Source organism: Hemiscyllium ocellatum, chromosome 1, assembly GCF_020745735.1.
Source record: "Hemiscyllium ocellatum isolate sHemOce1 chromosome 1, sHemOce1.pat.X.cur, whole genome shotgun sequence".
In the NCBI taxonomy this organism is placed as follows: domain Eukaryota; kingdom Metazoa; phylum Chordata; class Chondrichthyes; order Orectolobiformes; family Hemiscylliidae; genus Hemiscyllium; species Hemiscyllium ocellatum.
The window spans coordinates 54311032-54327199 of record NC_083401.1 but is presented as its reverse complement, the minus strand read 5'-3'; the positions used below and the strand labels follow the sequence as shown (position 1 = coordinate 54327199).

Below are 16168 nucleotides of genomic sequence, written 5' to 3'. Positions count from 1 at the left end.
TTCTAATATTTATAAATAAACTTACAATGAATTTTTCCCTCCAACATCGCAGTTTTTATCTTGCCAACTCTTCTATGTTCCTTTCACCAAAGTAGCAATATTAGTAATCTTTAAGCAGAGTTGCAAACAATATCCTTCCTCCCAAACAAATAGGTCACAAAAACCCCTCCAAAACAATACTAAAAGAAGTTTTATATGCATGTCATTTTAACATTGTATAGAAATGAAACAAATCTCCCTTTTTAAAGCATAATACATTCAAGGGGAAGATAACCTTAAATCCAACATTGACAAGAATCGTCTAAAACTTGTGTACACAAGTAACAGCACACTACACTACAATAAAGTGTACTCTGGTTACACCCATTGTAGAGTTTAGATAGATGTGTAAAATCTTTTAACAAAAGACTATGCTAGTGTTATCAAATTTTGAATGTTAATTTAAGTTAGAAACCACTAACAACAAAAGGAAATAATATATAAATTAGAGAGTTAAGACGACAATGCTTTGAAAAAACTTTGCAACTTTTAGGTTAAATATCATTGGCTCCAAATGCAATGGTAAACATATACATCGACATAAATCAGTACACTTCAAATATAAACAACCAAGTATGAGTAGACAAAAGAACTTAGATGCTTTGCTTTCAGCTCATGACTGAACTTTGAATCATGCTGAAGTAGTGCTCTACTCTGTCTCTTCCCTCTGCCCCACCCCCAGAAGCAAATGGGTGGGGGAAAATAAAAATTAGGATTATGCAACACAACCACTGCAAAGCAGTAGCATTGTCACCTTCTATCACACACAAATTCAACACTGCATTCACACTCACTTATGAATGCCACAATGATGGTCGGCTTTTTTTTAAACACGGACACAAAGTGCATGTCCTACCATAGGAGGAAGCAATGGCTGTTAGTTTTACAATTACAGTGAAGAGCATCAGTCACATTACTGAACATTGCAAGTAGTGGAGGTGGCCTGGCAACACATGCAGGTGGGATTTACTGATTTCGGGGGAATAAGATCCAAGTCTTCATCATCTGGAATTTCATCTAACCGGTAGCCATCTTTCAGGAGCTGGATATTCAAGTCTTGATTAATCTGCTATAAAGAGAGAAAAATGTAAGAAACTTAACTGATATTTTATTGGGTATGTGGAAATACTTTTGTTAATACTTTGTTAGATCAGCACACAAAAACAAGAAAAAAAATGGATCCGGTGGTAATTTTCTCCTCTCAAATCTTCCAAGTTGATTTGCAAACAGTAGGAAAAGAAATTTATAGAAAATATTTATTTCCCATCAAGAAAAGCAAGGAATGCTTATATATTCTCTACTCTTAATATGTGAAGATTAACGAGAGAACAGGTTATCTGTGCAGAGGAGGATATGGCGACAATCTACAAATGAAGCTTTGTGGAAGATGAATGACAAACTACAAGGGTTACTTTAAGCAAAGAAGGCAATATTCTCACATTAAGGTGGTGCTTTCCGACTGCCAATGACATAAAAATAAGGGAAGTTACATTGACATATCAATGTCACCTATGCACAAACTAAAACTATGCCTGTGGTGGCATGTTCAATAGTTTTCAGGAGAGGCTCAAGTGTTTCTTATTGCACAGATTTTCAAAATGAACATCTGTTTATTTGAATCTTTGGAATATTTAGCTCTTACAAAGAAAATTAGGATACCAATGATCTTATGTAGAACTTGTCATAGAATTGTACAATCCTACAGCACAGAAGCAACTATTCAGTCTATTGCGGCTACTGGTTTGAATGGCTGTCTCATTAGTCTCACTCTGCTCAGTTTCCAAAATTCTGCAATTATCTCCCCCAATTATTATCCAATTCTTTTTGGAGATTTCTACTGAATCTACTATTACTACACTTTCAGGCAATACATTCCTGAACACAACAGCCTGTTAAAAATCCCATTTTCACCTTTGGTTCATTTCCAAATCACCTTATAATCTACATCTTTTATCAACCAATCTAGCAGTGGAATCAGTTCATTTTTTTGCTCTGGTGAAAATCATATATGAACGCAAGTCAAATTAGAATTTGAATTAGGGTTACTGTCAAATGTATTCAAGTACAGGAATACAAGAGTACAACAACAAGTGTATAAAGTTGCTATTTCCAGCACTATCCTAGAAATAAAGAAACCTAGGTTCAAAATCTCAGGCATAATTTAGAAAAATGAAAAAATAAAGTTACATGTTCAGCATTACAGTCTTTCTACAGCAGGTGGCCCACATTGGGCTCCTTTGAGGCGGCTAGGGTCCATGCTGGGCTCCCTCAAGGAGGCTGGGGGTCCTTGCTGGGGTAAGAACATAGGAGAAGGTACTCCGACCCTAAAATTATTGAACCTGATGTCGAGTCTTAAAGGCTGCAGGTTCCCCAAGCAGAAAATAAGACACTGCTCTTCCAACTTGCACTGAGCTTCACACTTGTGAGGATGTGTAGTAAAGGTAATCGTGGGAGTCAATAAGTTTGCAATGGATACTGGTGGTATATGAATTTCAGTGGTGCATGATGCCAGATGTATAGATTGTATGTCCCAAAAACTGGTGGATTATATCATATAACATATCCCTTCAGCTATTCAGAACAAGCAAAGTACTGACCATACCCAACTGGTGTTTACAGAACTCTCAACAGTTTCCAACATTAGATGCAATTTCACAATTGGATAACCTTTGTTACATAATCCCGAGTTTCAAAGAATTATGCTGACAACCAGTTTTGGATTGACAGTAGAATTCACAATATAACACAACTGCACATACTGGAAATTATATATATTAATAGAATCATATAGCACAGATGTGGAGTTCTGACCCATCTAGTCTGCACTTTAAAAACTATTCTAAAATTATACTAGTTCTACTTTCCAGAACCTGGCCCATAGCCTTGAATGCAATGAACCTTTTGAATGTTGTGAGGTCTTCTGCCTACCAGGCAGTGCATTCAAAATTCCTACCACCCTCTAAACTTTCCCCTGTTACCTTTAAATTATGCCCCTTTGTTAACAACCCTTCAACTACAGGAATGGCTACTTCGTATTGACTATCCATGCCTGTCAATTTTGTACATATCAATTAGGACCCTTCTCAGACTTCTCACCTCAAAGAAAACAACCTGTTACTGGATGAATTCTGATTACAATGCCGTAAAGTATTCAGTCTGCTAAGCTTAAAATTTAAATTAAGTCAGACAATTAACTGTCAACTGGAATGAGTAGGTGCATTCTCCATGGCAACACCTCCAAAGGTCACTTGTTAATTCATCGGTATACTTCTTATGTAGTAGAAGTTTTACTCTTACATTTGTATTCTTTGTGAATTGTCCTGTACAAGTAGAGACGGCTTTGACAAAATGTGCTTATTTCAGCAAAACACAGTTCTGCATAATTAAATGGCTATAACTGATTTTATTATTTTAAATGAAACATAAGTGAAACTAAATGAAATATAATTGCTTGGACTATATGTAATATGTTCTTTTGAGTAAAGGAGCCACACTAGCCTCTTTCTAGTCCACAGACACCTTCTGTTCGCTGATCATTCAAAATGACTGTCTAAAGCTCCTAACTCATCTTGCTTATTTTAGCACTGAGATAAAGGAATTACTTTTTTGTGTCATTTTAACCTGCTTAAAGACAGCCAGGAAATTTATATTTTTGTTTTGACATTGGAAGGTCAGAGTTTTTGAAGTTTTCTGCAGATTTAGGGTAGAATTCAAAGAAAATCCCAGATACTTAGACAGAACGGTAGCTGAAGGCAGTTAGGTCAACAAGTTTGGGAAAATGGATAGTGACCAAAATAATGGTCAGACCAGTCAGTTTGACAGTGGGGAAACTTTGAGAATCAATAATGTGTGATAGAATTAATAGTTACATGGGCATGTATAGGTTGATTAGGGAAAGCCAGCAAGGATTTCTTGAGGGAAAGTTGATTTTAACTATCTTGCTTGAGTTCTATGAAGAAATTTCAGGGGCTTGATGAGAGAATGCTGTTAATGTGGTGTATACGGACTTTGACAAAGTACGGCACTACAGACGTGAAAATATTAGAGCTCTTGGAAGAAGACAACAGTAGCAATGGGAAGACAAAATTGACTGACAGGAACAGAAATTATTGATTAAATGGATATTTTTGGGTTGCAGTAAGGTTTGTCATAGAGTTCACCATGGGCCAGAAATGGGACTTCTGTTTTTCTGATTTATATTAATAATGTAGATCTTGGTGTCCAGGGGACAATTTCAAGGTTTAGGGACAGTACAGGATTTGTAAGTATTGTAACACTATGATGAGGACAAAGTAGAACTTCAAAATAATTTTGGTTAGAAACAAAAAAACTGCAGATGCTGGAATCCAAAGTAGACAAGCAGGAGGCTGGAAGAACACAGCCAAGCCAGGCAACATAAGGAGGTGGAGAAGTTGATGTTTTGAGTGTAACCTTTCTTCAGGACTAGGGTGGGTGTAGGGGGAGCTGCAGATAAAGGGGATGGTGGGGGCAGGGTGGTGAAGTGCGGATAGGTGAGGACAGGTAGAGGCTACTACCGGATTGGTCAATGGGAGGGATGAATCCGGTAAGTGGCGGGGGGGGGGGGGGGGGGGGGGGGGGGGGGAGTGGAAGGAGGGGCAGGGTTGGGAAGGGAGTTATTTGAAATGGGAGAACTCAGCGTTGATTCCCCTGGGCTATAGGATTCATTCCTCCCACGGACCAACCATGTCGTATCCTCTACTTGTCTTCACATATCCCCACTTCACCATTCTGCCTCCGCCAACCCTACCGCCTCCTTTAGCAAATAGGCCAAGCCAGCATTGTCCACACCCATGGCTGATGAAAAAAAATAGCTTTTAATTAAAGATTTATTAACTGCACAGCTGTTGTAATAGGACTTGCACCATGTTTGAGCGTCTGGATCTCTTGCTTACTAGTCCAGTGACATCATCACTATGTCGGCATATCCCCTTTGTCAAACAGCCTTCCTTGCCGATTGCCGAAACCTTCACCCCCTCCTTTCAATTTTTTTTCTTTATTTCAATTACATAAGGTATTTTATTTTAACTTGGGCATGGTGCTTGGTTTTTTTTTGGTCATTCCTCCAGGTTGCTGTGAAGGATGGCGGAGTTAGGAACATTTTTGATAACAATCAGACCTTGAAAGTTTAGGTACTGATAATGCATGGTCAGTATCCAGATTGTGATTGGGTTCTGTTCCAGAGATTGTTCACCCTTTGGCTTGAACACAAGTTAGAACACAATGCAAAGCAATGTAAAGCAGCTGTCCATAAATCCAGGAAATGCTCATATGCCAGTTCATTAAAAAATGAAGACCTATTTGGGATTGTGTTCATGAATATAAGCTCTCATAAATTGAGGACGCCTTTCATTGTATTTGTTGATAAAATTATGCACAATGATGTATAAAGAAATACCGAAAGAACTGCAGATGCTGTAAGTCAGAAACAAACAGAAGTTGCCGGAAAAGCTCAGCAGTTCTGAGCAAGAGTCACTGGACCCAAAACATTAACTCCGATTTTTCTACACAGATACTGCGAGACCTATTGAGCTTTTCCAGAAATTTCTGCTATTGTTTCTGATGTATGAAGAAAGCTTTTTTTCCCTCCAAGGTAGTGGCAGAGTAGCAGAGCAACATTTGGGTTCCTCAGCATATAAAGAAAAAGAAGTGAAGTGGATAGAGTAGAGCCTAGAGCTCCTAAACTCCATTTGCTTTACTTTTTTTCCTTTAAAATTAAAAAAATGTTTCTATTTATGATGGTATCTTCCGTTCTTTCAAAGAGTTCGGTTGGAAGCTCAGGCTCAACAAGGTGGCCTGCAATGAACCAGAATGGCAGTACAGACCTGACACCTGGCAGGGCAGGCTCCTGGTATGTTGGTCTTGCCCAGGAGGGGTGGTCTTGTCCTGGCATGGAGGTCACCTTTAGCAGTTTGGTCTTGCAACAGCTCAGCATGATGGTCTCAGCCTAGTGTTGCAGTTTCAGGCCAGTTTTACAGCATGCCCAGAAGCCAGGAGATTGAATCGTCCTGAACCTTTACTTTTTATCTTATTTCTGACTTCTGTCATTAAGTTAGTTGCTGTGTCAATTTAATGGTTTTTACATTTTTTTTCTAAAAATACATGCGATAATAAATTGTTATTCTATGCTTTCATTGCAATCCCATGATGTTGAGAACAGAAAAACAACTGAGGTTGCAAAGCCCATTGCAGTAGGTACTATAGGAGCAGATGACCCATGTTACGGTAATTAACAGCACGTGATCAAGTAAAGAATGAAACACCAGGTTCTGGTCAAACTACAAGAAAGGAATCTATTGAACTGAGTAGCAGGAATCAATACTTAGGTAAAAAGCCATAAATTAATTGACGCAATGGATCAAACAATAATAGAGATCAAATATAGTGTCACATATGAAGACTACCTTAGAAGACTGAAAAAAAAGATGTAATGGTTAAATTAATTTACACATTTTCTTAACTTTCTTTTGTCAAGATATCATTCTGTACAAATAACTCACCTCAGCTGAAGAATAACCTGAAGAAGAGTATCTTGACATATCAAAGTCATCATCACTGCAGTAAAATAGAAAGACGTTTTACTTTCAAATAATTGTAGCAGGTCTTCAGCCTTCTCTATATTATAAGTTATAGTGTAGATATGATGGCATGTAGTGTTTTAACTTTGAGGCAAGAAGTAATTAATTACAGGGCTCAATTTTTCAGAAGCAACAGCGCTTTTTTCAAAAACAGATACATATAATGGCTAGACACTAGTGTGGAATAGTCATGGTGAAAACTGGTTTCACAAAGATAAATGAATTCCATAAAAGTAGCTGCACAAGATCAACTTTTTCCCCCTATTTTACAGTGAATAGAATAGCACTCAGTATTGCAATGGACTTTTAAAACTATGTCATTAAGAAAAATGTCTTGGTTTCTACAAAGAGAAATCTGGAACAGCATTGGATACTGAAAAGTGAAGCAGTTTCTAGAGCTCTCTAACTTCAAATCAAATATGCATGAATGGAACCAGGAACTAGGCACCACTACTCAAGATATCTTTTACTACATAGTCACTGTGACTACATCATTGGTGAGAAAGTGGGTATCCTGTGGTATGTAACTCACCTCCTGATTCCCAGATTTGTTTCCATCATCTATGAGACACAAGTCAGATATGTGGTGGAATATTCTCCCTTGGACGGACAAGTCCAACACAACCTGCTTGATTGGCCCCTAATCGACCATCTTAAACATTTACTCCCTCTACCACTGAAACTATGGCTCTATAGTGCACCATCTACAAAAGTATATTGCTGCAACTCGTGAAGACTCCTTCAACACCGCTCCCAAGCCTACAATCTCTATTGCCTTAAAGCTAAGGGTACAGGTCAATAAGAACATCACTACTACGTTCCTTTCAGTCCGAGCTGAAAAGGTGAAATCTGTTTGGTTGGATCAACAGGGGGGTACAAGAAAGATTGGACACTGATTTTAGAGACAACCTTATAGAAGTTGACCAACAATAATGAACATGGATAAAAAGATTGGTGGTGTTTATTTTAAATAATGTAATTATAACAGCTTTAAAAAGGGGAAAACGAGAGATAGAGAGAGACAAACAAAGACAGAAGAATTCCATGGGAATGAGACTGAGAAAAACCAATGGAAAATATGCGAGAGAGACGATTTAGAGACAGTGGAGAAAAAAAAGCGTAAGAAATTATTAAAATGAGACTTCAAGCAGGGTGGGTGGTTCAGTGATAAAAGGAGGAAGAAAGGATCTGAACTCCAGAAATCTATTTTGGAGGTAAATAAATCCATGAACTTATGGAGTTAGAGAGGCATGGGTTTAAAGAAATGGTTGGTAGCAACTAAAATGAACCTATGATTGTATGTTGAAAAAATACAAAATAAAAGATTTTATTAAAATTTAATTTGATTTAATATTATCACATGTACTGAAATACAGTGAAAAGTTCTGTTTATTTGGCCATGGACAGCAAGGCCCAGTGGAGTTTGGTTTAATTGAATCAGTGAGAGTTGTGGGTATGTTCACCAAGCTGGAAAGTTGATTTGCAGATGTTTTGTCCCTTGTCTAGTTGACATCTTTAGTACTTTGGAGCCTCCCGTGAAGCGCTACCGTACTATGTCTTCTGAAATTTATTTGGTTCTGTTCCGGCTATTTCCAGTTGCCGATTCCGGTTGTGCGTTGTGGTGGCCGGTATATTGGCTCTAGGTCTATATGCTTGTTGATAGAGTCCGTGGATGAGTGCCATGCTTCCAGAAATTCTCTGTTGCCGTCTGTTTGGCTTGGCCTATCATCGTTGTATTGTCTCAGTTGAATGTGGTCCTTCTCATGTGTGTGTGGCTACTAGGGACAGCTGGCCGTGGTGTTTAGTGCCTAGTTGGTGTTCGTGGATGCAGATTGCCAGTTGTCTGCCTGTTTGCCCTATGTAGTGTTTTGTGTAATCTTTGCATGGAATCTTGTAAATTACATTTGTCTTGCACATGATGGGTATAGCGTTGTTTGTCCTGATGAGTTGTTGTCTTGAGTGTGGCTGTCAGTTTATGGGCTGTCATGAACCCAAGTGGTCAGAGAAGTCTGGCTGTCAGTTCAGATTTTTTTTTATGTATGGTAGCATGGCTGGTGGGTTAGGTTGTGTCATGTCCTCGTCATGTCGTTGGTCTGTTAGGCATCTGTGGATGAAGTTGCGAGGACACCTGTTCTAGGCGAAGACTCTATAAAAGTGATGTTCTTCCTCCCACCATTGGTCTAGAGTGCTGCAGCACATTGTAGCCCTTTTGAAGAAGGCTCAAAGGTAGGTGTGTAGGGGTGTGTCTGTGCGTGCATGTGCGTGTCTGTGCGTGCGCGTCTGTGCGTGCGCGTCTGGGATGGATTTGTGGTAGGACTGTTTGTTCCAGTCTTTGCATCACCAATTCTGTCATGAGTCCACAGATGAGTAAGCCCATAGGTGTTCCATTGATCTGTTCATATATTTAGTTGTTGAATGTGATACATCAAGCACAGGTCTAGAAGTTTGAATATGACTTCCTTGTTGATAGGTTCCCCATTGCGTTGTCTGCTCTGCTTGTCTAGGATTTTCGCTATTGACTCTCTGGCTGGAATTTTGTCAGTTGAAGTGAACAGTGCCGTTACATCAAATGAGACCATTGTTTCATCCCTGTCTATGTTTATGTTCTTGATGTTGTCGAGGAATTCCTGTGATGATTGAATGGAGTGTTTGGATCTGCTGATAAGATGGTTTAGCTTTTGTTCAAGTTCTTTAGCCAATTTATATGAAGTTGTTCCAGGGAGTGCCACCAAAGGTCTAAAGTTGTGTGTGTCCAGTTTGTGTATTTTGCATAATCAATAAAATCTTGGGTGTTGTTCTTTTTGGTTTTATCCTTTGTAGGTCAATCCTGGTTATTAGTCCTGTTTTTGTATGTTTCGTAGTGTGTGGTTTATTCTATTGGTTAGGTGTGGCATGACGTCACACTCTATCTCTAGGTATCTGCAAGTAGTTTCTCCGATTTCTGAATTTATTCAGTCTAATCCATGATAATCGTCATTCTGCCCTTGTCCGCTGGTACTATGATTATGTTCTTGCCATTTTTGAGTGTTTTTAGAGCTTCTCTCTCTTTGGTGTTGAGATTGTTCATTGCCAGTAAGGGTACAATGGATTGTCTGACTGCTTGCTGTTTGTCTTTGGTTACTCCATTAGTTCTTTATGTACATTCTAGTGCAACTAAGAAGTCTATTGTTTCTGCTTCCTTGTGATTGTAGCTGAGTGCCTTGGCTAGTACAGCTTCTTCTGTGTCTGTAAGCTGTCTGTTGGAGAGGTTTCCTACCCCGGTGTCTGTCGTGCAGTCTTCTCTCTGCTGTTGGTTAGCTTAGTCATTTTGTCTTGTAGTGCCATTCCCTTTCTGTACATGGTTCTGTTCTGTCCTATGATGATGGCCTGCCCAATAGTCACGGTCCACTTCTGACTGGTTGTTGTTTTTGGAATTAATATTTTTGGCACGCAATTTCTTGCCTGTACCTGTGTTATCTATTGTGTGCATCGGTAACCATAACCTGGATCATCTGGAGACCATTTTGTCTGGCTGTATTCCTGGCTTGTGGGTTGTTGATTGGTGGTCTACATATGACACAGGGTGGTCGCATTTGATTCCTCTGACATCCACGTAGGAATTGGGAGTTGTTCATGGGTAGTGCTTAGGCAGCTGGCACAGGATTCCCATTTCCTTTGTGGTCTTCGCTTGTCTCGCTCGTAGGTGTTCAAATTTGTGTAAAGTTTCCAACCACTGGGACTCATAACAGCTCATAAACGAACAGCTACGCTCAGATAACAACTCACCAGGATCCCATACTCATCATGTGCAAGACAATTTACAGTATTCCATGCAAAGACTGCACAAAACATTATATAGGGCAAACAGGCAGGCAACTAGCAATCCGCATCCACAAACACCAACCAGCCACGAAACGCCATGACCAGCTGTCCCTGGTAGCCACATACATAGATGACAAAAACCACAAATTTGACTGGAACAACACACCGATCATAGAGCAAGCCAAACAGAGGGCAGCAGAGAATTTCTGGAAACATGGTACTCATCCACGGACTCTATCAACAAGCACATACACCTAGACCCAATATACCTGCCACTACAATGAACTGGAACCAGCAACTGGAAGTAGCAAGAATGGAGCCAAATAAATTCCAGAAGAGACAGTACAGCAGTGCTTCACAGGAGACCTCAAAACACTGACGATGTCACCTAGACAGGGGATGAAACATCTGCAAACCAATATTCCAGCTCAGCAAAGATACCCAACAACTACAACAACCAGCATCCGAGCTACAATTCTTTACACAAACCTTATATAGTTGAATCAGATTTGGCGATGAATGGCTAAGTGTATGAACTTCAGCATTTTAAAACTGCAACGACTTCCTCCAAGGACAAGGGTAAGAAGTGTATGTGAACACCTTTAATCGTATCCCACACCATCCTGAAATGTACAGTGCCTTTCCCCAGCTTTGACAAAGGGTCAGTTAGACTCGAAACGTCAGCTCTTTTCTCTCCTTACAGATACTGCCAGACCTGCTGAGATTTTCCAGCATTTTCTCTTTTGGTTTCAGATTCCAACATCCGCAGTAATTTGGTCTTTCTTATGTTGATTTCCTGATTCAAAATCCTGAAGCTTGCCAGCCAATAGAGTTTCAGTATCTCTACCATATGAGCGGTAGTGATTCAAGGTAGTATAGAAAAATAAACAAATTTCTCCTTTAGAAACATAGAAGATAGGAGCAGGATTAAGCCTGCTCTGGATCTCTGAACTCTGCTCTTTTATTCAATAGGATTATGGATGATCAATGAGCTCAATATTCTAAATATGCCCTCCAAACATATCCCTTGATTCTTTAACCACAAGAGCTTTGACTTCAACCACTCTGTGATAGGGAATTCCAGACTCCACTGCCTCGGTGAAGAAATTTCTTCCACAGAAACATAGATGGAGGGGTGATAAATGATGACTTTGTCTCAAATATAAACTGGGTTGGTTTTGATAAATATATCTGCAAGGTGGCAGCAAGAGTATAAGAAAATCAAAGCAATTAAAACATTTTCAAGTTAAAAGCTTGCTTTTGCTGATGACTTTAGACCTCAATCTTTGGACATTTAAAAATCTAATTTGAAAAATGTAATTACAAGAAAAGATCAGTGAAAAAACTATACCTGTCAGTATCCAGAGCGACCAAAGGTTTTTCATCTGGGCTTTGATCTAGTGATGAATATCCTTTGTTTGGTACAACCAATCTGCCAAAAATCATTACAAATTACCATTGATCAACTTGTTCTTGTACATTTTATCCAACTCAGTTTTTCAGTGCAAAATGTCCCTGTATTTTTTATGCATTCACAGGATTGGAGAACCAATGGGTGCATTTGTTCCTAGCCCATAAACTGAATACTTTTTAATGCATTTCAGAAAAAAAAAATAATAAGCCACACTGTTGTGGAGTCACATATAGGCCAGTCTGGGTAAAAACAGCAGATTACTTTCCTTGGAGAACATTAGTAAACCAGAGTTGTCATGGGACATTTTACATTCCAGACTTATTACCTTAACTAATCTAATTTAAAGCCAACCAGCTGTGGCGAGATTTGCATCCATGCTGCCAGATGTAGTCCAGTAAAACTATCAGCACTTTTCTCACATATTGGACATTGTACATGTATGCATCAGCTCCTTTAAATCAGTGATGGCTTTGCAATCCCTTTTGAATTTGTTGTAAAGCCATTTCATATTAAAACAGATAAACTGAAAGCATTTGGGACTTATGCTTTTAAACCATATACATTTATGATGTTAAAGTTTCAAATAGGTCTGATGGTTCATCCTATAAATCATGCATATTTCTTTTAATCAATAATAATCATTAAAAGCTAGATAATAGATAAAATCATGTAGCTACTATTTGGCATGAATATTTTGACAAGAATGCACAAATGTGCATTGAATTAATTTTCTAGTTTGTTGATAGGCGTAAAGACCTTCAAAAATCTTGATTACCCCAAAATACAGAAGTTAGATCAGGTTTCCAGATTACCAGTCCTGCTCTTTGTAACTGCAAATCCATTTTTTAATTTTAATATCCATCTGCTTGTTAACTTTTGCTGCCCATCATTACCTCTGATACACTTCAAATTGGTCCATGTTCAGTATGCAAGACTTCAAACATACAGGGAAATTCAAAGTACAGTAAACATAGATTATTTAATCCATCCTGCTTGTTCCAATCATGGCCAATGTATGGATTACCATGTACACTGTATTATGCTCCAAAATCAATGATTAATCATGTACTTTAACAACACTGAATTTCTTTCCCTGAAAACCTCCACAGTGTTAATGTTGCTTTTGACCTCAATTTATCTTTTGAACAGATATTGATTCAGCTTCTTTAACAAAAGGAATTAATTACTTTTCCATTTATGTATTGCCCTGTCGGAAAATAAGTCTTTTTCTCTACAAATAGCTAACCTTACTTAAGGCATGCAAATATTGTGGTAGACTCTAGCTATTTTTTGCCAATTGTCTATGGCACGTAACTTATTTAGCTTCATATAAATGTTTGATTTGTACCTTTGCTTTCCCACAGGCTTCTTTTCTTCAGGGTTAAAAATTTAAACCACTTCAACCCTTTATCATACATTATACCTTAAAACTTCAAACTGCAAACCCTTCTACATATATATCCTCTCAGGTGGAGCAATCAAACCTGACAGGATATTACATATCACTCACAAATATTCTAGACAGAATAGATCATGAGAAACATAATGTTTGAATTTTTCCACGTAAAGATAAAGTTACCATAGTCTTATCATGCCATAAGTCTGCTCTCTCGGTAAAGATATATAACTCATGGTGAGTTAATGTGAGGGTCACCACACCTTAGCCATAGGGAGAAGTTAAGGAGAGTTCACCATGGTATCCTCAGCCAATGCAGCAATTGAACCCATGCTGTTGGCTGCAATCTGCATTGCAAACCAACCACCCAGCCAATTGAGCCAGGCAGAAGATGAGATGCTGTTCCTCTAGCTTCTGTTGACTTTCACTGGAGCACCGTTGCAGGCCTGAGACAGAAATGTTGGCATGGCAACATGGTGATGTGTTGAAGTGGTATGCAACTAGGAGCTTGAGGCAATTCTTATAGATACAATGGATATGTTCAGCAAAGTGGTTACCCATTTTATGTTTTGTCACTCCAGTGCAGAGAACACCACATTGCAAGCAGCAAATCTCTGCTTTACCAGGAAGGTGAGCCAGTGTCATGGATAGTCAAGAGGGAGGAAGTAACTGAGTGTGTATGACACCTTCTTTGATTGCATGAGAAGGCGCTATTGGGGTATGAGGTGGGATTGGTTGAGGAGGAGTGGACTAGGGTGTACCAGGAGGAACAGTCTCTACAGAATGCTGACAAGGGAGGGAGTAGAATGTATTCGGGGTGGGGGGGTGGCATCTATTGTACAAGGCAGAAATGGCAGCTTTGGATGTGGAGGTTTTTGGGATGGCATGTGAGAACAAGGGAGTTCCTATCATTGCTGCAGAAGGAAAGGGGTGAGGGCAGAAGTACGAAAATAGGTCAGACATTATGGAGGGATCTGTTAAATATGGCGGCAGAAAATACCCAAGTCCCCTGTGGACTTTAGTCATCAGTGAATCCTGTAATCATTAGAACAGATGTGACAGAGAGCGAGAAATTGGGAGAATGAAATGGAGTCCTTAGAAGAAGCTGGGAATGAGGATGTATAGTCAATGTAACTGTGGGAGTTGGCCCTTTTGTAATGGCCAGCCTACAACCAGAAATCAAATTTTCAGTTCTGATGAAGGATCACTGGACTTGAACTGTTATGTCTGGTTGTTGTCTTTCTTCAGCACATTCTGTTCCTGTTTCAGATCTTTAGCACCCACAATTATGTGTTTATTTTATCAGAATCGCCTTCTGAGGAAAGGCCAGAGTGGATAGGCCTATATCCTGTGGAGTCAGAGATGACTTAACTGAAGCATATAAAGTCCTGAGGGGATTTGACTGGGTGAATGTTGAAGGAATGTTTCTGAAGTTATTGTAATGAGGTCAGCCAAGTGAACCTTTCAGAATAGATGTTCCCTAATTGGGGCTGTTAACCTGATCCATTCGGAGATTCAGAGTCTCCTCAATTTAGGGGACTGACTCTGTGCTGGCTGGTGTTACAGTTGGTTTCTGCCTCCCTTTTTTCGGAGGGGGAAAACATAACTCCTGAACTGGCTGAATTATTTAGCCAGTTTGTTAACTGGCATTCCTTTTAGTGAGGACTGATTGTTAAACTCCTGATGCACATAATGTGTTTCAGGTGTAACTCAGTTCTCATTAGGGATTGTTGTTTCACGGGCTGGTTACAGCCTGTGTGTTACTCTTTTCACTTTTTGAGGAAAGGACAATGTTAATTTTGTGGGAGGGCTTAGTCCTTGGACTCTAGTTTCCTTTGTTGTTTTTTTGTATGTGTCTTCACTTTTTTTGGTGTTTGGACTGAGCCCTTGTGGAAGACATATATTTTACCAGAGGAGCTGTTCCTGTGGGGAGGCCTAGCCCTGGAACTGGGCCTCTGAAGATTGAATACCTGTGTGAGCACTGGGAGGTGAGCACTTGCTGTATCCTGGTGTTTGGGAGAAGACCTTTCCTTCAGGAGTGGACCAAACTCCTGTGAGTTAACTGCACCTGTACAATGTACTGTTCCTGTGAGTGGGTTTTCCAAGGCTGGGCCAGGACTCCATGGAGAGTGAACACCTGTGTGTTGTGCATTTCCTGCCTTCAGGAGTGGACTCTGCCCTTGGTTGGGGACCTTGTTGTTTTAGCGGTGGACTCTGCAGTTTGGAGTGGACTCCATTTTGGACAACGCACCTCAAACTGGAGTGGACTTCATTTTTGGGAATGGTCTCTATATTTTGAAGACTCTATATTTGGACTGTGTACCAGAAAGGACTCTGTTTGTTGGGTCTATCACCTGCACTGTCTTGTGTCCCTGGGTCTGGCAGGCCTTACTGTGAAGCTGGGAGGCTCATGGGTCGTCCTGAAAGCTGTCACCCCGAGAGCCGGAGGGTGGGTAGGCCATCCTGTGAACCTGAAGGTTGGTAGGCTGTCCCGAAAGTCGGAGGGTGAGTAGGCCACCCTGATGCCAGTCACCCCGAGAACCAGATGGTGGGTAGGCCGTTCTGAGTGCTGTCGTCCCGAGAAGGGGTGATCGGGACGGACTGTCCTAGAGTTGGTAAGAAGGTGTCAGAGCAGCCGAGAGCCAGAAGGCGCGTCGGGGCAGGCTGAGATCTGGAAGGCTTGTGGGCTACCTGCATGCTGCTGTTCCTGGGCAAGGGGACGGGCTGTCCTAGAGGTGGCCGGAAGGTGTCAGGATAGCCCACGGGCCGGACGGCGCATTGGGGTGGGTGAGAGCCCAATGGTACGTAGGTACAGACAGAGTGCCAGAAGGCAGGTAGCCAACCTTAGCACTGTCACCCCAGGTGGGTACCGGGGCGGGCTGTCCTAGAGGTGGTCGAAAGGTGTGTCAGGGCAGACCAAGA

The 16168-nt window shown here is 40.3% G+C and overlaps 1 protein-coding gene across 1 annotated transcript in view; it reads right to left on the bottom strand.

Moving 5' to 3' along the window:
* Positions 1-555: 555 nt before the first annotated feature.
* Positions 556-16168, bottom strand: part of fam219aa (family with sequence similarity 219 member Aa) — an 82415-nt gene continuing 66802 nt past the window's right edge. Inside the window, exons 4-6 of the mRNA XM_060829366.1 lie at positions 11788-11868; positions 6558-6612; positions 556-1108 (exon numbers count right to left, since the gene is read on the bottom strand). Coding sequence (XP_060685349.1) covers positions 953-1108; positions 6558-6612; positions 11788-11868 — 292 coding nt within the window. The 3' untranslated portion in view covers positions 556-952. The remainder of the gene's footprint in view (positions 1109-6557; positions 6613-11787; positions 11869-16168) is intronic.